A 22,190-nucleotide genomic window follows, 5' to 3' on the forward strand; every position below is an offset into this window, starting at 1 on the left:
CATCAAGTTTGGGCTGCTGACACCTTTTGTTGGTACTCAAACTGGCACTGCTAGCACTAACAGCTCCCACAGCTTCTGTGGTCGCTGAAACATGTTTAGTAAGTAAGTAAGTAAGTAAGTTTATTTATTAAGCGCTTTTCACAGACAGGCAGTCACAAAGCGCTGTACACAAATATTAAAATAAACAATACAATCAATAGACATTATGTAAATGTCTATGTCTGCAAATACCACGGCGGTGGTAAAAAAGGCCCAGCAGCGTCTCCACTTTCTGAGAGTGCTCAGGAGGAACAACCTGGAGGAGAGGCTGCTGGTGACATTCTACAGAGCCACCATAGAGAGCATCCTAACGTACGGCATAACAACATGGTATGCAGGGTGCTCAGCTGCAGACAGGAAAGCACTGCAGAGGGTCATCAACACAGCCCAGAAGATCACTGGCTGCTCTCTGCCCAGCCTGGAGGTCATTGCAAACTCTCGGTACCTCAGCAGAGCTGGCAATATCATCAAGGACCATTCTCACCCCAGCAATCAACTGTTTGAACTATTACCGTCAGGCAGACGGTACAGGTCACATAAAACCAGAACAAACAGATTCAGGGATAGCTTCTTTCCCAGAGCTATCACCATTGCAAATAAGCACAAAAACAATTGAACCTGCTTAGCCATACCATACTGTCACTGTCATTATATTATGCTGCTATTCATACTGTCATACTGTCATTATATTAATGCTGCTATCCTGTAAATATCATACTTACTTTTGTTTGAGTACTTATGTTTGTTTTATTGTACCTTTTATATCTTACTATTTTTTATTTATTATATTTATTATTGCATTTTGCACCAAGGGAGTGGCACTCCAATTTCGTTGTACCCTGTACAATGACAATAAAGGCTATTCTATTCTAAAAGGACAGGACACAATGTAAAAGATCAAATGTAAATAATGTAAAGAATATAGATCAGCAAAAGGCTTGTTTGAACAGAAAAGTTTTTAACTGCTTTTTAAAAGAATCCACAGACTCAAGCAAACATAATTGTAGTGGTAAACTGTTCCACAGCCTTGGTGCAACAGACTGAAAGGCTCTGTCCCCTTTTGTCTTTAGTCGTGTACAGGGAACAACCAACAAACTCTGAGTCTGTGAGCGGAGACGACGAGCAGCAGTGTATTTTATAAGAAGCTTGGATAAATATTCTGGGGCCTGGCATTTAGTGCTCTGTATGTTAAAACAAGAATTTTAAAGCGAATTCTAAATTTTATTGGAAGCCAATGTAAAGAATATAAGATGGGAGTAATGTGAATACGCTTGGTAGAACGAGTTAGCATACTGGCTGCTGCGTTTTGTATTGCCTGGAGGCGAGAGAGAGATTTATCCAAGCTAGTAAACAGGGAATTACAGTAATCTAAGCATGATGACACAAATGCATGAATGAGTTTTTCCAGTTCAGCTAAGGAGACCATATGTCACGGTTTAGAGATGTTTCTTAAATTATAGAAACAGGAATGAGACAAAGATTTTACATGAGAGTCAAGGCCCAGAGAAGAGTCAAATATTACTCCAAGATTTTGAATATTTGACTTGACAGAAGGACAGAAAGAGGCAAGAACCTGACTAATTTTAGAATGTAGCTCAGGAGGAGCTATGATCATGGTCTCGGTTTTATTAGTATTTAGAACGAGGTAGTTGCTTGAAAGCCAATCAGAAACCTAGGTTAAGCACTGGACTAGGGTGGACAGCCTATCCAGCTGATGAGGCTTAAAAGACATATGGAGCTGAATGTCATCAGCATAAAAATGATAAGGCAGGTTGCTAAAAGATTGAATGATACCAGCTAAAGGAAGCATATAAAAAGAAAATAATAATGGACCTAAAACTGAACCCTGTGGAACCCCACAGGTCAGGGCAGCAATGTCAGAGGTGAACCTGTCCTAACAGAAAAGAGCCTATCTGATAAATAGGAAGAAAACCAGTCTAGGGCAGAGCCAGATATACCAGCCAAAACCTTAAGCCTGTTAAGTTGGATTTTGTGGTTGATGGTGTTAAAGGCTGCGCTAAGATCAAGCAAAATGATCACAGAACAATTCCCTGCATCAGATGCCATTAATAGATCATTATAGACTTTTAAGAGAGTGGTCTCTGTAGAGTGCTGGTTTTGAAAGCCAGACTGAAAAGGGTCAAGAATGTGTAATTTACATAACAGAGACCTGAACTGATTTTTAACAATTTTTTCTAGTAATTTACTTAAAAATGGCAATTTTGAAATAGGTCGATAATTACTAGCAGAGCTAGGATCAAGATTCTGTTGTATTAATAGAGGAGTTACTTCTGCATGTTTAAAATAGGACGGAACACAGCCTTGCCTCAGTGAACTATTAATGATGGATAGTAATGTGGGACCAATGCTGGTGATAGACGCAGAGAGGACAGAAGGAGGTAATACATCTACAGAGCATGATGAGCTGGTACCGTAAGGTTAAAGTGCTTCAGTGCTATCTAAACTCCTTTTTGCACAGTTTGCACAAAACCACACTGTTATCAGGCCTTCTGTTGGGTAGTCTTTGAAATGAAATTTGCGTCCGATCAGTCCTACACTGTAAAATATAACTTGTTGTTTCAACTTAAAAATATGAGGTAAAGGGCTGCCTTAAAATTTTAAGTTAAGTCAAGAAATAGAGTTTGTTCTTATAACACAACCAATTGTTATCTTAATGAAAAATCACATGTTGTCTAAACTTTCATCTTAGTTTAGTTGACTGAGATTTGTTAGTCAGTTCAACTCCTTTAATTGTCATTTTTACTTGGGAAAACCCTTTCAGCTAAATTAAAATAATCTATTGTTTAAACTCTTGTCCTAGTTCAGTTGACTTGGGTTTTTTAGTTAATTCAAATACTTTAGTAGTTCTTTTAACTTAGGAATCTATTTTAGCTTAACTAACATAATCTGTTGGCTAAGTTGATTTAAGTTTATTAATTAACTGAGCTCCTTAAGGTAGCTGAGTGAACTTGTAAATCATTTTCATTTTAATTATCAGAGTTGATTGACTGGATGTAAAGAAAAATGTGTATTAAACATCTTAAGTTTTGTTTTGTTTTTTTAGCTTTCTAACATCCATTTCAGCAAAACTACCTGTTAGGTTCATCTTAGAGCTCAGGTTTAAATACCTACATTCCTTTAAATTAATTTTCTGTTGTTTACAGAAAAAAAAATAAAACCCCACAGATTCCATTAAAGTCTATCTGATCATTTCATACAGAAAGTTTGTTTTAAGAACATGACAAGACAATTACTCATGAGCGCCCAACATTCACCATTTATTGTGCCATCTTAGTCATCTGAGAAACAGAAAAATCAGTGACGTAGCTCATCAGGCTCACAATCCATCAAAACTCAAAGGCTGCTCCCTGTGAAACAATAAATTTGAACTTGGTCTTGAGCCCAGTTTGGGTGAAGATTAAATTCTGACCAATACTCTAGGAGCAGTAGTGATTCTTGTGAAGTAACAACATAAAGTCTGCATTAATGTAATGTATCAACGGGACACTTGCTATTTTAGAAAAGTTATTCTTTACATTTACAAAATTTTTAAACTTCATTGTGCTCAGTCACACCTGTTAGCATAAAACTTGAAATATTAAAATAGTACAAAACCTTTGATAAGTGACAGTAAAGATCAGTTTATAACAAGTAAGACATCAAACTCTTGTATTTGTCTTTGTTTACAATTGCAACAAATTCCACAGAACCAATATCTCTGAAAATGAGTGCATGCTTCTGAAACATTTGATAATATGGATATTTCAGAAACATCAGTTTGAGTCTGCTCAATTGCAAAACAAAGGAAAAACTACTGACTTGCATGAGATAAGCATCTGCAAAGTCCAGCATTATATTGTTGTTCACATAAGTTTCTTAAACCATGAACAAATGAGTAATTGTCTAATCTGGAATGTAAAGTGTAGTCATTTAGTGACATACAAAAGTGAGAATGAGAACTTGCAAGAATAAAAAAACAAACAGTAAAATAAAAACTGTCCTTAACACTAAGGAACATACAATTACAGTTCTGCATGGCTTTCTGCAAGAGTCTGTTTCTTAGACCATGCACTAGTGAGATGCACTGCCTTCCACCAATGTTCATTAGGATGTTCTGAATGACTTCAAAGATGTCCTTAAGTTCCTTTGGATAGTCTATGTTGAGGGCAAAAAGAAGGCCCATCAGCATGGAAATGGCACTTGAGACATCCCTCAGATTAGACAGGATTACTGCCGCCTCAAGGACAACCAACACATCGATGTCTTCTTCTTTCACCATCGCAATGCCAACTTTCATCCTCTTAGAAAACGTGTCTTCAATACCTGTCGGCTATAAAAGGGTTCAAAGACAAAAAAAAAAAAAAAATTACACAATTACAATTACACAATATCCCTTGTGCTTAAGAATTCATGTCTTTCCAAAGAAGAGCCATACTGATGCTTTGGATGATGGTGATTGGCTTTGGGTAACACTTATTAGTTGTTAAAGTTTTTTCAGAATGAGATATGCACCCCCATGTTACAAATCCATTTCTTGCTTTAAACAAAGACCATGTTCATAAATAACTGAGCATGTCTTCAATTGCAGAATTCAAACAAAATTTTCAATTTAAATGGTAAATGGCCTGTATTTGTATAGCGCTTTACTAGTCCCCTAAGGACTCCAAAGTGCTTTACACATTCAGTCATTCACATACATGGGTGGATGACTGAATCGTGACTCAAGAGTTGACAGTTCGTCTTATAATTGGAAGGTTGCCGGTTCGAGCCCCGGCTCCGACAGTTTCAGTCGTTGTGTCCTTGGGCAAGACACTTCACCTGTTGCCTACTGGTGGTGGCCAGAGGGCCCGGTGGTGCCAATGTCTGGCAGCCTCGCCTCTGTCAGTGCGCCCCAGGGCGGCTGTGGCTACAATGTAGCTTGCCATCACCAGTGTGTGAATTTAAATCTAGTTATGCTAAATATTGGCTGTGCTCTAAACCAAATCTGGCTGAGAATACATGAAATGTGCAAACTGCAGCTACACTACAGGATCAGATTGTGGCTCCATAGACAATGCTTCTTTAATCAGTTTATTGATTAAAGTTTATTTTTCCCCCTATATTAACAGCATGAAAAAAGAGCATATAGACGTGGCTGAACAGGTTGCATAATTGGCACTGAATATCAACATCCACCTTTACCCAGCTGCCCAATGACTCTCGGCCAGTAACCTTTAATTGCTTACCCAGTCTACACAGTCTCTTTTCCAGGGTCCAGGACATTTCACCAAAGTATTGCCCCCACAGCTGTAGCAGCCACTGCAGCCCCTTAAATATCCTAATATCTCTGCCATTACAATATACAATGTGAGAAATCAAACGTAAAGCTGAAGTGAACAGTACAGCAGCGAAATGTCAAAGACCCTGGTGAAGACATGAATAAACACAAGCCACTAATAATATCAATGCTAGCTTGCCAGTTAGTTTCTCTGAAACCCAGACCAAATCCAGTGTCAAAGATCTTGTAATAATACATTTGGTGAGGAAAAAGTACACATGTTATCATGTGGCATCTGTTGTTTCATAGATGCCACATGTTTCATTTAAAATCCACTGTGGTGCTGTCATTATTAAATTTACTAAAAGAAACAATGCTAACCTTCACAGTCTTGAAAGTGTGTGAGGGCTCTTCCTTTAGAAAATGAGGTCCTCTGTCCTCTTCCTTTGTGTAGGGCTCTGGTCAAAGAAGTCAAAAAGAAAACAAAAACACTTTTTAAACAGTGTTTATGAAGCATGTAGACAGCTCCAAATTCACAGCTTTTTGATACATAATTCCATCAATATATGATTATCATTGGAGATTTTGAATCAGGCTTATCAGGACATTCAAGTAGAATATGATATCCAACCTACCACCAATATACACAGATTCTGTAAAAGTTACCACACTAAATGTCCAGTTGTGAAATATGATGACAGACTTTACTTATCAGCTTTCTTTCAATGAGTTCATCAGTTGAACTGGATAACCTAAAACTTAAACAAAGGAGAACATTTCGCAGTTGAACACTTACATCATCACCGAAGCATCTTATGAGCCTAGTTAGCCCTCCTATGCCGCTCTTGATTTTGTACAGCTCCACGAACCTCTCCATAATGGTCAAGCACAGCAAAAAGGAACCCTTTCAGGTCAACAGATGTAAGACGGGCAAATTCTGCTTCAACCTGAGCAATAGAAGAAGAGGGGTGGAGAGTACAGGCAGAATAAAAAAAAAGATTCTTTGAGACCCAAATTTAAGCAAACAGTCATCTGAGGCCCATTAGAGAAAACACAAACACACAAAAGCAAACAAACAAAAAGATGCACTTTACCTGCCGTTCAGCAAACAAGGAAGTTCAGAGAACAATAAGCTCTGTCTTGAAATCTTTTAAAGTAGAATGATTGTGAAAATGACTTATGTGATGTAAAACTTTAGTAAACGTGCGATTAAAAGAACACTGAGTAAAAGGACAAGTAACAATTTCCTTATTCCTCAGATGTTTACCTTGATGAGCAATACTGTTTTAGTCCAACTGCCTCATTAAAGTTACACAACAGGCTTTTTACATTAAAGCCAGCAAGTCCATTACATACTCCCTTTTTAGATCTGAAATACTGTGCAGATTCTGTGTATATGTAGTGGACAGCAATTTACCCAAAAGAGTGCAAAGTTTGCAAGTCCACCTCATTTAAATGACAAAGACAGATGTGATCATCTAGACCTGTGAAAATAAATTAATGACAAACTTGCAGTTATGGATGTTATTACAACCACAAGAACCTAAACAGTCTGCTCCATTGCTTTTGTTAATGAATCACTTGTTGGTAACAGGTCTGAATATTTAGTTTATGCCACCTGCATGTGATCATCAATAGTGCCATATTACTTCTTAAGAAGTACCCTGACACTACAATCTTTATATCATTTGTTCTACAGAGCTATTAAGTTACAATATAATCTGTGGTGTTTCCAGTATGACAAAATGCACAAATTGTAACTTACCATTTGACTCCACTGACAAAAATAAATCCCCAGCATCAAGTTTGGCTTCACAGACCTAAAATAAGTAAAATAAAAATGTATGTTATAATTATATTGTTTTCGCCATTTATTCATGTTTGCTAATTTTCTGACATATAAACAATGTTAGTTTTGTTACAATACAGAGAATGCAGTTTAATTAAAAGGTAAATTATGCAAAAAAAAAAAAAACTTCTGCAGTATACCATGCCAAAAATCAGTGTCTCTGATGCCAATTATTTTATCACTACAGCTCTTTTAGTATGGAAACTCACACAATCTAGTCATACTGATCACAAGAGTTCAAAAATAAGTCAAAATAGTGAGCTGTTGTTAAGCATAAAGCATTTCAGGGTAACAAATAACTGCACAATAGAATTAAAGCAAAAACTAAACACACTGGAGGACTATCTGATAAAAACTAATATAATGCTGGTTTGTAGACCATATTTTGTCTCAGTCCTCAGTGCACTCTTGCAGCTTAGCATGCAGCAGTTAATAACACCTTAAGTGATTACATAGGGGTAAACAGATGACAACAAGCATCCGAGTCCTGCCAAAAAGTTCTTTTTGAACCCAGTCAGTTATTGGAAATATTGCCAAAATGAACTTCCACCAAAATACAACAGCCTGTGAACTTGAAAGAAATTTACAAGTACAGAGACAATATGAAATAAGCTTTATTAATTAGCTGAGTTAGCTTGCTAATATCTCAACAGTGGTTGAGTGCACAACCTTAAAGCTAGCGGCACAATACTTGTGATTTGGTCAGTGCCACATTAAACCCATAAAAAAGGCCATATGTCAGTTTATTAGGTCAAGTTTGGTCATGACATACAAGCTGGACCTTGTCCGCTAAAGTTACATTAGCTAAAGCAAACATTTCGGTAAAAGAGAAAAACACACATCATGCCATAGATTCAAAACATGTTCCAACTTTTGTAGCTCTCTTTCCTTATAGTTATAACCAATGTTACTCACCTTGAAAGCATATTCCAAAGAAGACGATTAGAAAACGTCCAAGTAAAGTGAGCATGTCGTTAACCGCCAATTCCCCATGATGCACCTCGGTAGCAGTCACGTGAGGCAGTTTTGAATCCTGCTGTGCTCAACTTACCCACATTGTCAAGTTCACATAAGTTGCTGATTTAGCTGGACATGAGTTTTCAAGTTAGCTTTTTTTGGTGTAATTGGGACGTTTTTAACTTGTAATTCTATGTTATAACAACAACTTCAGTCATCTATCGTCAAACTGATATAGAATAATATGTTGAAATAACAAACATCTAGAATTACATTTTACAGTGTACCAACGCGCTTTCTTCTGATTCTTTCTAGCTCTGATTTGTGCATCAGTGTAATCGGTATACCAGGAAATCATTTGAATGAGACTACCTTTGTCCACTAATTATGGCAAAGTCTCATGGTTTAGCTTCCTGGGTGTTCTGGGAATCCTCACAAAACCATAATTAAAATTTAAGAGTTGGATGAATTCAAATTCAGGATACAATTTTAACTCTAGGTAATCCTTGAGGAAATCTTGTTGATTGTTGGTCTTTTTTGGCGTGAAATGTTGTTGCATATTTTCACTGTATTATTCCAAGCAACTGGTAATGAACGTTAAAAATACTTTTCTATCCACACATATCTTCTCTGTGTATTGTTTTCAGGTGTGCCCATCAGATTAGTTGGGTCTGGATCAACTCGATGTTCTGGCAGAGTTGAAGTTTATTACAATAACAGCTGGGGAACAGTCTGTGATGATGGCTGGGACTTAAATGATGCTCAGGTGGTTTGCAGACGGTTAAACTGTGGGACTGCACTACAGGCTCCCCAGTTTGCTTACTTTGGTCAAGGAACTGGACAAATTTGGCTTGATGACGTGGTCTGTTCAGGAAATGAAAGTTCTCTAACTGAATGTCAACACACGGCATTTGGAATACACAACTGTATACATGGTGAGGACGCTGGTGTCATCTGTTCAGGTGAGAAAACCTTTAGATACTGAACGTGTTGCAGCTCAGTATGTTCATGGGTGTAATCCATGAATGTTTTTTTTATGTTTTTTTAATATAAGGAAAATATTAAAATAAAGTTAAATGTCTGACTGATAGATTCAATCAGATTAGCTGGATCTGGATCAACTCAGTGCTCTGGAAGAGTTGAAGTTTATCTCAACAACAGCTGGGGAACAGTCTGTGATGATGGCTGGGACTTAAATGATGCTCAAGTGGTTTGCAGACAGTTAAACTGTGGGACAGCACTGGAGGCTCCTCAATCAGCCCACTTTGGTGCAGGAAATGGACAGATTTGGCTTGATGATGTTGTCTGTTCAGGAAGTGAAAATTCTCTAACTGAGTGTCAACACAGTGGATTTGGAATACACAACTGTGTACATGGTGAGGATGCCGGTATCATCTGTTCAGGTAAGATACATTTTGGATCATCCGAATGTCAAATGCTGCAAACATAACTTATTTATTTTTGCAGCTTTATTATCCACTCATCTGTGTGTTTTATACTGAAATTCAGTATGAGGATGTAAATTGAACAAAACAGTAACTACACTGTTTCAAGAAAGAGAAGAGTCGCATGCAATGACATTTTTCCGCTTTAATTCAGTGGGTTGAACTAAAACATTGCATAAAAATGTGAAGAACTAAAGCATTTTTAACACAATCCCATCATTTCAGGAGCTCAAAAGTAATTGGAGAAATTAAATAACTGAAAATAAAATTTCTGATATTTGATTGAAAAACCTTTACTGGCAATGACAGTCTGGAGTCTTGAACTCATGGATATAATGCTGGGTTTCCTCCTTTATAATGCTCTGCTAGGCCTTTACTGCCAGGATTTCAGTTGCTGTTTGTTTGTGGACCTTTCTGTCTGAAGTTTAGTCTTCAACAAGTGAACATAAATGCTCAACTGGGTTAAGATCAGGTGACTGACTTTGCCATTCAAGAATATTCCATTTGTTTCCTTTAATAAACTCCTGGGTATGTTTTGTCATTGTCCATCTGTATTATGATACGCTAACCAATCAATTTGACTACATTTAGCTGGATTTGAGCAGACAATATGTCTCTGAACACCTCAGAATTCATTCGGCTGATTCTGTCCTGTGTCATCAATGAACACTAAGGTCCCAGTGCCACTGGCAAGCATGCACGCCCAAGCCATCACATTGTGTTTTACAGATGATGTGGTATGCTTTGGATCATAAGCTGTTCTATGGCTTCTCCATACTTTTTTCTTGCCATCATTCTGGTAGAGGTTAATCTTGGTTTCATCTGTGCAAGAGTCAGAAGTGCCACCTTAATAGGACAAGACTCACATGTACACCTCATCTGAAGGACACAGGTCACTCTTTAGAGGATGCCAATGCCCACACTTTGGACAGAGAAAACAGGTGCTTTGAAAGAGGAGTGAAAGAAGCCATCTAGGTCTACTGTGGATGACCATCTTTGAACAGAGCAGGTGGCTTACGACACCAACTGTCTGCCATCTATAATCCAGTTTTGAGATCCCTTCCCAGACGCCTTAACACCCACTCACTCCAGGCCTTTTATCTGCTTAACTGATAATGGCATAACAAAGAAATTGCCCTGCCCATGCATGAATCAGCTTTAATAAAATAATTATTTCACAATAATTATTTTATTTGAGCTTATCCCTAAATCATATAAAAAGTCAGAGAAATCAGATCAAACTCAAGACAAAAATACAATGTCAATGTCAGCCTACTTTTATTCGACATGCTGATATCTTCTTGTTTTTATATGTAAATCTGGTGTAGTATATTCATCTTTTTGTGTCATTATGGAGTCATAAAATGTGCTCAAATGGCAATATTGATTTAACATTCAAAGAAACTAAAGCATTTTCATAAATCTTGTGACCCTGACCTTTGACCTATGACCTTGAAGCATTACATAGTAAAATTGTGTATTCTATTATCTTTACCCATATGATTCGAGCAGAACTGACTGAAATCTTTGGCTTCTCTAAGCTGTACAAAGTGTAGATTTTAAGCTATATTCACGCAGTGTATGACTTTCCTGCAACATCATGGCATCATTGTGAGTTCATAGTGTGGCATATTGAAAAAAAAAAAGAGTGTATTTTACAGTCAAAGGAGTTTGCGAAGAAAAGCGTCTGGACTTCTTTAAGTTGCTTGAAGACGTTTCACCTCGCTCACAGTGGACATAGATGGCCTCTTTCACTCCTATGAAAGAGGCCATCTATGGCCTCTTTCATACTGTGAGCGACCATCTTTGAACAGAGGCGGTGGTTTACGACACCAACTGTCTGCCATCTATAATCCAGTTTTGAGTTCCCTCTCCAGACGCCTTAATGCCCACTCACATCCTGGGCCATCTGACCTCAGGAATTCACATGACAAGGTGGGGCCAGGTTTCACAATGAGCTCACCCAAAACCCTGGCTGATTAGGTCCCACACCCGCTTTCACACCTTAGCTCATGTGATTAGAGGATCACCAGGGGGTCCTTTGTCCCTCTTTGGGGGGATACTCCCACTGGGTTTAAATCTGGGACTCTCGGCCATTTGACCTTAGAACTGAAGAAGCTTCTCGGATGAGAGGTGAAACGTCTTCAAGCAACTTAAAGAAGTCCAGACGCTTTTCTTCGCAAACCCCTTTGACTACGATGACCTGGATGACTGAGAACCTTCACAGACAGTGTATTGTACAGCTCTCTTCATGCCCTTTCATAACATATATTACTCATTAGGGTTTCTTGAAATTTTTTCTCAAGATGATCTCTGACCTTGGGCACTAACAATGAAAGTTAAGGTCAAATGCTTAGCCAACTTAGATATTCATGTCCCCCAAGGCCTAATATACAGAGTGAAATGGTGAGCTAAATAAAGTGCTCAACTCAAACTGCTAATATGGCTAATGTGAGCATCACTGCATGTAGCCCACTCTTTGAAACTCACGTTACCTTAAGAAAACATTATGTCCCAGAAGTACTAGAAAGCCACCGTTTTTAGTAAGCGAATGTGCTCTTCACAAATAAAGCTTGAAACAGCTCAGACTGTTAGAACTAAAACAGACCCTGTTACATTTATAAATAGCTGCAACATATAGCCTTTAATATCATGATTAAAATGCTCTCTGTCAACACGTTAGTCCGTGTAGTCCGTCCATCCACCCTGGACGGACTACCGTGATAAGATAAGCAGAAGCTTTCTCTTCTGCTTATCTTATCAGGGTTGTAAGAGGGATGGTGATTATTGCAACCACCAAAGGGTGAGGGATGGGACTTGAGAACCACTTCTGAAAAACCGGTTCCCAGTAGTCCAATAACTTGGAATTGTTAGTCTGCCTGCCTATCGATCCTGCTTATCAGTTCTTGCACTTGCACTATAATCAGCTAATTTCAGTTCATGTGTCAGAGGAGGAACATGCAGTCTAGAGCGTGCATATGGATAGCGTAGGCCAGTGGTTCCCAAACTTTTTTTGCTGGGCCTCCCTTTGTTTTACAAGAAAAATGTTCTGTGGGATATTGTTTGTCCGTGATTTGAACCGGGGGAACAAATCGTGGCAGGATCAGCCTGGTATTATTTGTATCCCGCTGTAACTTTAATGTATAAAGAGCTAACATCTCCAAAATGTCAGGAGTAGTTAGTCATTACAAGTGTTTGTGAACTAAAAATCACGAATGTGGGATACTGTTTGTCCGTGATTTGAAGAGCCCAGCACGTGCTCCAGACGAAGGGAAAACCAATTCTGCAGGGGAGACCTACCTTGGCACTTGTGCAGGTGAAGCCAAAGGGAAGATATGCTTCGCTATATTTTATAGTATTTGGTTCAAAATGAAGTTGGTTTGGAAACATATTCAGCGATGTTTCATCTCCTGCTTTGCGTTTCTGTAGGCGCCCCGTGCTAGCAGTGTCCAGCGTTTTGTTTTTTTCCCCCCCTTTTCATACCGCTCCCCCCTGCCATGGCTTTGCGCCCCCCCCCCAGGGGGCGGGCCCCACACTTTGGGAAGGTCTGGCCTAGGCAGAGAAGCCCAGACACCCCCCCTTCCCTGGCCACCTCTTCTAGCTTGTCCGGGGTAACAACAAGGTGCTACCCCGGACAAGGGGACGAGGAGTTTGTCTTTGGGGCAGTCTTTTGGAGTGTTAGTTTGTGTTATAGTTCCTAAATCCACGGTGCAAAGGATACTAAAATATAAGATGACACGACACTGCTGCAGCTGAACAAGAGAAGAAGAGGAAGAAGAACAGAAACCAATGGGCCATCAGATTCAGGCTTCTTCCCTCAGTTAATATTAGCAAACAGTAAAGTGAAACTGTTTTAGCCTTTGATATTAACTTTATCAGTGTGTATGGTTAACATTAAACATACTATATCTACTAACCAAAGATAATTTTCTCTGTTTTTCTCTTTAGGTGTGCCTCTCAGATTAGCTGGATGGTAATGAACGTTAAAAATACTTTTCTATCCACACATATCTTCTCTGTGTATTGTTTTCAGGTGTGCCCATCAGATTAGTTGGGTCTGGATCAACTCGGTGTTCTGGCAGAGTTGAAATTTATCACAATAACAGCTGGGGAACAGTATGTGATGATGGCTGGGACATAAATGATGCTGAGGTGGTTTGCAGACAGTTAAATTGTGGGTCAGCACTGGAAGCTCCTCATTCAGCTCACTTTGGTGCAGGAACTGGACAGATTTGGCTTGATAATGTGACCTGTTCAGGAAATGAAAGTTCTGTAAATGAGTGTCAACACAGTGGATTTGGAGCACACAACTGTGTACATCAACAAGAAGCTGGCGTCATCTGTTCAGGTGAGGAACCTTTAGATATTGAAAATATTGCAGATCAGTTCCCATGGTATTTGTGAAATGTTTATTTCTTACTAGAACATACTCAAATATAGGTTAAATTGTGCCCAACAGGTCCAAACAGATTAGCTGGGTCTGGATCAACTCAATGCTCTGGAAGAGTTGAAATTTATCACAATAACAGCTGGGGAACAGTCTGTGATGATGGCTGGGACTTAAATGATGCTGAGGTGGTTTGCAGAGAGTTAAACTGTGGGACGGCACTACAGGCTCCCCATTCAACTCACTTTGGTGCAGGAACTGGACAGATTTGGTTTAATAATGTGACCTGTTCAGGAAATGAAAGTTCTCTAACTGAGTGTAAACACAGTGGATTTGGATCAAACATCTGTGGACATGGTCACGATGCTGGTGTCGTCTGTTCAGGTGAGAAAACTTTTAGATACTGTAGACATTGCAGGTCAGTGTGTTCTTGTGTTTCCTACATGTAGAAAAAGCTCTCAAAAACGCACACCTGCACCAACGCAGCTCATAGTCTTGGAAGTATTTACCTTTTGAGAATAGTGTTGTGTTTTTCCTATATTCACTTTGCTCTCTTCATTCTTTTTTTTTTAATTTATTTTTTTTTTTTCCATACTTTAAGAAGTTTTTGTTGCAGTAAATGCAAGTGCAAAGTACAGGCTTTTGTTATTTGCCCTGTTGAAACTCGTTTTATTAATAGTGTATATTTCTAACTAGGCACCTTCTTTTCCTTCTCTTGTTAATATTTTCTTTAAAGATACAATCCCAATCAAAAGTTTAAGAGTGTTTGTTTTTTTGTACTACTTGGACACTAAAGTGGCCCTCCAATGAGATGACGGTGCCAGAAGTGGCCCGCGGCTCATTTGAGTTTGAGACCCCTGTCCTAAACTTTTGATAAGCTTAAAACAGCCTGTTTCATTTAAGCATTGTTTTCAATAAAATTTATGTATATTTCTCTCTCTCTCTCTCTCTCTCTCTATATATATATATATATATATATATATATATATATGAGATAGATAGATAGATAGATAGATATTTAAATTGTCTGTCAGCCTATTTTCAGGATTTTTTTATATATTGAAATCTGAGGCACTGTTTGATAATGAATATTTCAAAAACTGTTGAAGATAAAGCCTTACATTTTCAATGGTCTTTCTTAACATCAAAACGAATCAGCATCTGTAATTTGGGACAGATACACGAAAAAATGTCAGAGTATTGGATACTTGAAATATGAACAAAGGAATCTAACACTAAGTCCCATATTTAAGCACACACTAATGGAAAACTGTAAAAGTGAAAAAAGAGAATTAGTTACAATTTCTGAATGATATAGAGTTGACTTTCCCAATACTGCAAAATAAAGCACATAGAATTATTTTAACAGGAAATTTATAGTGACAAAAATGAAGTACATGTCATTTTCTCTGAACTTTCATGCTGAATTGAGCAAATAAGACAACTTTCATCACAAAAACAAAAATATCAGTAAAGTTTAATAAAAAAACAAAATTCAGGAGTTTCCAGATGGTACTCTAAATATAACTTCAAACATGAAAGATGATCAGCTGATCGGCTTTTCTGCTGCAAGTCCTGTCTTTCTTGTTTGTTTATCGCCCACTTTGCGCCAGAAAGAGGAGGCCAGCGGATAAACAACAGCAGCACGTTTAAGCTGTTGTTAGAATGTATTTAATATTACTTTCTAGTATCAGCTGATGTTTGCTGGAGCCACAGCTGTAAAGCTGCTGGTCATGATATCAGTTTGTATATGTGGTGAGAGGGAAACATGAAGATGAAACCAGGAGATGTCCTTACTGAATCATCAGAGCTGAACAGGTGATGGAGAAACAGGTTTACCTTTTAGGTGACATTAATGAGTTGAAGGGAAGTTATGAGCTGTTTCTAAGAGACAAATAACACCAGGATCTTTTTCTACATAGCTGACAGCTGGTAACTGTGCAGGGGCGGGTCTAGCAATGTTTTGCCAGGGGGCCAGGTAGGGCATTAACAAGGTAAGGGGGGAACAAAGAAATATTTTTCTTTGTTATGTCATTTAAAAACTTTGAATAAATAATTATCTGAATCTTACAACAAAAGTGGTCATCTGATTAAATGTATAGAAATCCATTATTGTATATAGTAACTAATAAGTCTAATATACACCCTAGTAAGCTATAGTACTTTTTCCTTTGGGAAGGTACCATCTGTGCAGTCTGCAATTCTGTTGAATAAAGATGTTGAATCTATTTAATTATTGTAGAAAAATAATTGATTTCTGTGCATTTGTTTTACACTTGCATTAAATTAAAGTTGATTATGTCGCTTAAGGGCGGGGGGTGGTTCCCTAATATTTTTGCTGGGAGTTGGCAACCCTATTAGTTAGGTAGGTAAGTACTCTTTAAAATACCAGAATAGGGAGAATGGTGTAGGTTTAAATTTATTAGATTGATCAGTATTGCTGAACTATAAAATGTTTTGGGTGGAGTGGATTTTTTGCATACAGGTATAACAAAATAGCTTCAGTCTCTTGTTTTTTAAAACTTGAGTATGAACTTATACAAAATGCAGCAAGATATTTATAAAAAACTGTTTTATTGATTACAAAATACGCTATATCTGATTCATATCGGTATCGGCAGATATCCAAATTTATGATATCGGAATCGGTATCAGACATTAAAAAGTGGTATCGTGCCATCTCTAGTTAAGACCAGTGAAAATTTGAGGCTTTTATCTTCAACAGTCTTTGAAATGTTCATGCTCAAACACTGCCTCAAAATTCAATTTACAAAAAGAGCCCTGACAGTAGGTTAATGGAATATATATATGTATATGTATACCTTGCAAAATATTTGATGTTTGAAGTACAAATTTCACAGCACTCACTGTCATAAAACTTATGTTCAGACTTTGTACCATAAACCTCCTGTTCGACCGTGTCTTATTTCCATAGACACGGGTCGAACAGGAGGCTCTTGCTGATAATCCATTATTAAAAGCTTGAACTACAGATGAGTCTATTGACTTTGAAGGAGATGTCAGCGCTCCAAATTGTGATCAATTAAATCTCTATATTTTATACAGCACTTTCTATATGTTGTCAATACACATCACACTCGATTTCTCAATTTGCAACCAATAGATCAACAAGCTAACCTTGAATTTAAATCTAAAATGGATTGATAAAATGACCCCACCCAAACACCCCACAAAGTTTTATCATAATGAAATATAAGGAATGTTTTCCAATATTAGTCATGTCTTTTGCTGATAGGTGTAAGACTAGCTGGATCTGGATCAACTCGATGCTCTGGACGAGTTGAAGTTTATCACAATAACAGCTGGGGAACAGTCTGTGATAATGGCTGGGACTTAAATGACGCTGAAGTGGTTTGCAGAGAGTTAAACTGTGGGACAGCACTAGAGGCTCCTCGATCAGCTCACTTTGGTGAAGGAAGATTTTTACAGATTTGGTTCAATAATGTGACCTGTTCAGGATATGAAAGTTCTCTAACTGAGTGTCCACACAGTGGATTTGGAATAAACAGCTGTGGACTTGGTCAAGATGCTGGTGTCATCTGTTCAGGTGAGATACATTGTAAGATGAGATAATTTAAGCTTTGTCATTGTAAGCATAAGAATACAGCAAAACTGGAAGCACTGCTGAGCTTGGTGTATACAGACAAACATAAACAGTCATAGAATTACCATTGGTAAAAATTGTTTAAAGTAACTTTGCACTGTCCACTTTGACACAACAAATTTCCCACGTGTGGGACTAATAAAGGTTATCTTATCTTATCTTATCTTATCTTATCTTATCAGGGCATGTCTGGACAATGTTATATCATGAGTAATAATTTTTAAAAAATCTATATACATAAAATATGCACACACACACACATGCACATACAGTGACATGATGGCTTTGTCTAGCATAAACCTATTTGCTGGAACGTTCAAGATAATTCTACTACACAGCAAAGCAAGACACAAGTAGGCTAAGTTCTTTGTATTGCTCGTGTACGAGGGAGACCCAACTGGAGTTGAATGTTGTTCCGCCCACTTGACCTCCGTCGGACTCTCAGCCAGGTTCCCTGTAGCACTCCTTTTATTGTGGTTACATGAATATGTATAGGTTCATTAACATATGACATCTTACATAGGCGTACATGTGAACAAAGAGTACCTTGTCTGTGTGTCGTGTGTGCGTGTGTGTGCGTGTGATCAAAATGTGACCCTGTGAACGACTCCCCAAAATCTGCTGGCCTGGAAGTCCAGCAGTTCATCTAAACAAAAGGCACTTATACTAAAACAGATATAGTTGTGTTTACCATACCATAAAACGGTAAGAGAAGGTATGACCTCTCTCATGATCCCAAGTTGTGTGTGCATGCCAGAGTGCTCTGGGAGGCACACAGAGTCTTTGCAGACTGCTAGGGATCAGACCTCTATCATTATGCAATCGATTATAACATTCTAAGCGTATATAAGTAAATATTTCTAAGCATAAATCACAATCAACAATATAAAACTTACATGACATTTTATACCTTCTCCAGAATCCTGTATAAACTATGGCCACAATTTTGCATCAGGGTGCTGATCAAGAATTCTTCTCTTATTATTTATTCCTAGTGCTATAATAATAAAGTAATTCAAATTTTAAAAACAAAAGTAATAAATATAAACTAATGTATTTATGATGATATAGTTTGTTTGATTATCCACTCTGGGCAGAAAGTTTATTAAATGTTTAAACTGTAGAGATACAATAATTTTGCTGCTGTAAAATCAGCATTTTGTAATACTTGAAATATAAATTTAATATATTCTGTTCCTTAATGCATTTATTTAAATACAGTTTTTACATAATATTGCAATTACAGTAATCCATAATTATCAATAATTATGTGGATCTGCACCCCCCCCCCCCCCACACACACACAAGGGTGTACAGATTCATAGGCTGCATCCTCCTGAGGACCCGGCCTTCGCGGTCTACGTGGGCCGGGTCCTCAGGAGGCCAGGTAGGCTGGCAGTGAACGGCTGTGAAATTGGACAGTCTAGCCTTCAGATTCCTGTCACCACCTGTCTCAGTGGAGTTTAATAAACTCAGCCGTCTGCTGCTTACTATCGAAAATACAACAGGACACTGGAGTAAGTTCTCGATAATGTCGCACTTCTGTTTAATCACTTTTCCGTTTGACGTTTATTTAGCTGTGTGAAAACTTTAGAACTTTAATCTCAGCCAAACCGATTTATTCACAAACAAATAAAACACTGAAAAAAGCCAAACAATAACATTTTTAAGTTATGTAAGTTCAGATGCAGACAAAGCAGAGTTGTTCCTAAGAGCCTGCGCCATGGATCCACTGTCAGGGGACACAGAGCAGACTTGATTCTACGGAGAGCACAAAATCAGCTTCTAAGTGAAAGGATAAGACAGGTCCATTTCACTATAGATGCCCTCCAGAACAAGATTAAGCAGTCTCTGCAGGAACTGGAAACCGTTCTACCCTCTCCTATTTTAGAAGAGGTTTACAATTTTGTGGACAAGGCTCAGTGGGCCCAACACTCTAAAGGAAAAGAAAGACAACAGAGGAAATTCCACACCTTGTATCAGGGGGCGTTGGGGCTTAAGAGGTTAAAGGGAGACCCCACAAGCAGCTACAAAAAGAAAGTTATAGCTTGCCTTCAAGACATTGAAAAGGACAAAATCATTGACCGCCTCACATATCACCGACTTTATCCAGGGGATGCCATACCCTGCATTTACGGACTTCCTAAGATCCACAAAGAAGGTGTCCCACTCAGATCCATTGTCAGTAGCATAAACTCAGCCACTTATAACATTGCGAAACACCTTGCTACCATCCTGGCACCTCTCGTGGGGAACACCCCACATCACATCAAGAACTCCACCAACTTCACCGACAAGGTCCAGAAACTTACCCTGGATCCAGATGAAACCATGGTGTCCTTTGATGTAGTCTCTCTCTTCACGTGCATACCCACCACGGATGCAGTGGAGACTGTCAGAAAACGACTACAAGAAGACAGCTCCTTGGAAGACAGGACCAACTTCACACCCGATCAGATTTGCACACTGTTAGACCTCTGCCTCACCACAACATACTTCAAATACAACGAGGGCTTCTACAGACAAAAACATGGCTGTGCCATGGGCTCCCCCGTGTCACCTATTGTAGCCAACCTTTACATGGAAGAAGTGGAAAGAAAGGCTTTTGGCTCTTTTAAAGGGAGAGTACCCAGCCACTGGTGCAGATATGTAGACGACACCTGGGTCAAAATCAAAACACAAGAAGTGGAATCCTTCACTGCGCACATTAACGCCGTGGATAAAAACATCAAGTTCACCAGGGAAGACACAAAGGATAACTGTTTGCCTTTCCTGGACTGCGCTGTGCACATTGAAGAGAATGGCAACCTCAACACTGAAGTTTACCGGAAGCCCACACACGGCCAAGTACCTCCTCTTTGACTCCCATCACCCTCTGGAACACAAACTTGGAGTAATTAGGACCCTACACCACCGGGCAGAACATGTTCCCTCTAAGCCTGAAGGGAAAAAGAAGGAACACACACACGTAAAGGAAGCACTTAAAACATGCGGTTATCCTAATTGGGCGTTTATAAAGTCAGCAAAGATGCACAGAAAAGAAGACCAGACACCAGCGAGGGAGGATAAGAAAGACAGATGCAACAACATTGTCATCCCCTATGTAGCCGGTGTATCAGAGAAACTCAGGAGAGTTTTCTTCAAGCACGACATCCCAGTGTACTTCAGACCCAGCAACACACTCAGACACAAACTGGTTCATCCCAAAGACAAAACTCCAAAACACAAACTTAACAATGTGGTGTATGCTGTACAGTGCAGCGAGGAATGCCCAGACCTCTACATTGGAGAGACCAAACAGCCACTTCACAAGCGCATGGCACAACATAGAAGAGCCACCTCCACAGGACAAGACTCAGCAGTTCATCTGCATCTAAAGGACAAAGGTCACTCTTTCGAGGATGCCAACGTTCACATTTTGGACAGAGAGGACAGATGGTTTGAAAGAGGAGTGAAAGAAGCCATTTACGTCCACTGTGAGCGACCATCTTTGAACAGAGGCGGTGGTTTACGACACCAACTGTCTGCCATCTATAATCCAGTTTTGAGATCCCTTCCCAGACGCCTTAACGCCCACTCACATCCTGGGCCATCTGACCTCAGGAATTCACATGACAAGGTGGGGCCAGGTTTCACAATGAGCTCACCCGAAACCCTGGCTGATTGGGACCCACATCCATTTTCACACCTCGGCTCATGTGATTAGGTAGAGGATCATCAGGGGGTCCTTTGTCCCTCTTTGGGGGAAAGTCCCACTGGGTTTAAATCTGGGACTCTCCACTATTTGACCCTAGAACTGAAGAAGCTTCTCGGAGGAGAGGTGAAATATCTTCAAGCAACTTAAACAAGTCCAGACGCTTTTCTTTCCAAGCTCCTTAGATTATGTAAGTGACCTATATATATTATGTATAACCTGAGCAGCGAAAGACCGCGGTGGGTTTGAAAACGATGTGCCGGTAGTGGGCCACGAAGGATACACCCGACCCATCTTTTAAATCTGGGGAAAAGGAGGACGCATTTGTCAGCCGCATTTGGAGGAGTCTACGAATTTGGACAGACTTCGTCGTGTCGCTGTGATGTAATCGGCCTACAAATGCGTCCTCAGGAGGATGCAGCCCATGAATTTGGACACCCCCACACACGTGCCTAGAAGACTGTGGCCAATGATGTTGATGTTTTGTCAGCCTGGCTACAGTGCTGAAGAGAAACCTAGGGTTGTTCTTATTTTCTTCAATCAGTGAATTGTAAGGCGTTCTAGCTTTACAGAGGGTTTTTTTTTTAATAGAGTAGTTGTTCTAAATATAGATGCATAGCGGCTTCTATGCCGGAGAGTAGTATAGCCTGCTAGCTGCACTCTACCATTTGGGATCAAATGATGATTAATGTGCAGCAATTCTGAATGGATGACTTAGTTTAGTCTTGTGGACAATGGATCATGCGTTTGTCAGAAGGATGCTCAGTAGCACTGATTTTAATGGTTGCTGTTAAGTCTAATTGTTAAATGTTGTCATTGTGTTTCTTAAATTTGTAAAGTTTCAGTTCAAACTATAGGATCAAACACATTCCTTTGTCCCCCTTCCCAGCCTCTCGAGGTTCTGGGGGGAGGCCGTAGTGTTTTATCACAAGCACAT

General features: G+C 39.1%; 1 protein-coding gene across 1 annotated transcript; it reads left to right on the forward strand.

The window, feature by feature from the left end:
- Window positions 1-2,383: 2,383 nt before the first annotated feature.
- LOC109197470 (deleted in malignant brain tumors 1 protein-like) lies at window positions 2,384-14,322 on the forward strand. Its single transcript, XM_025904827.1, has 6 exons — window positions 2,384-2,438; window positions 8,750-9,064; window positions 9,194-9,505; window positions 13,581-13,895; window positions 14,007-14,205; window positions 14,319-14,322. Exons 1-6 carry the CDS (start codon window positions 2,384-2,386, stop codon window positions 14,320-14,322), a joined length of 1,200 nt encoding a protein of 399 aa, XP_025760612.1.
- The last annotated feature ends 7,868 nt before the right edge of the window (window positions 14,323-22,190 follow it).

Source organism: Oreochromis niloticus, linkage group LG3 (genome assembly GCF_001858045.2).
Source record: "Oreochromis niloticus isolate F11D_XX linkage group LG3, O_niloticus_UMD_NMBU, whole genome shotgun sequence".
NCBI lineage: Eukaryota > Metazoa > Chordata > Actinopteri > Cichliformes > Cichlidae > Oreochromis > Oreochromis niloticus.

What these genes read in the sequence shown, in the direction of transcription:
- LOC109197470 (XM_025904827.1), top strand. Translation starts at nt 2,384, where the DNA reads ATGGATAGTAATGTGGGACCAATGCTGGTGATAGACGCAGAGAGGACA. An exon ending in CGCAGAGAGGACAGAAGGAG is followed by an intron (nt 2,439 to 8,749) that starts GTAATACATCTA and finishes TATTGTTTTCAG; the next exon opens with GTGTGCCCATCAGATTAGTT. An exon ending in TGCCGGTATCATCTGTTCAG is followed by an intron (nt 9,506 to 13,580) that starts GTAAGATACATT and finishes TATTGTTTTCAG; the next exon opens with GTGTGCCCATCAGATTAGTT.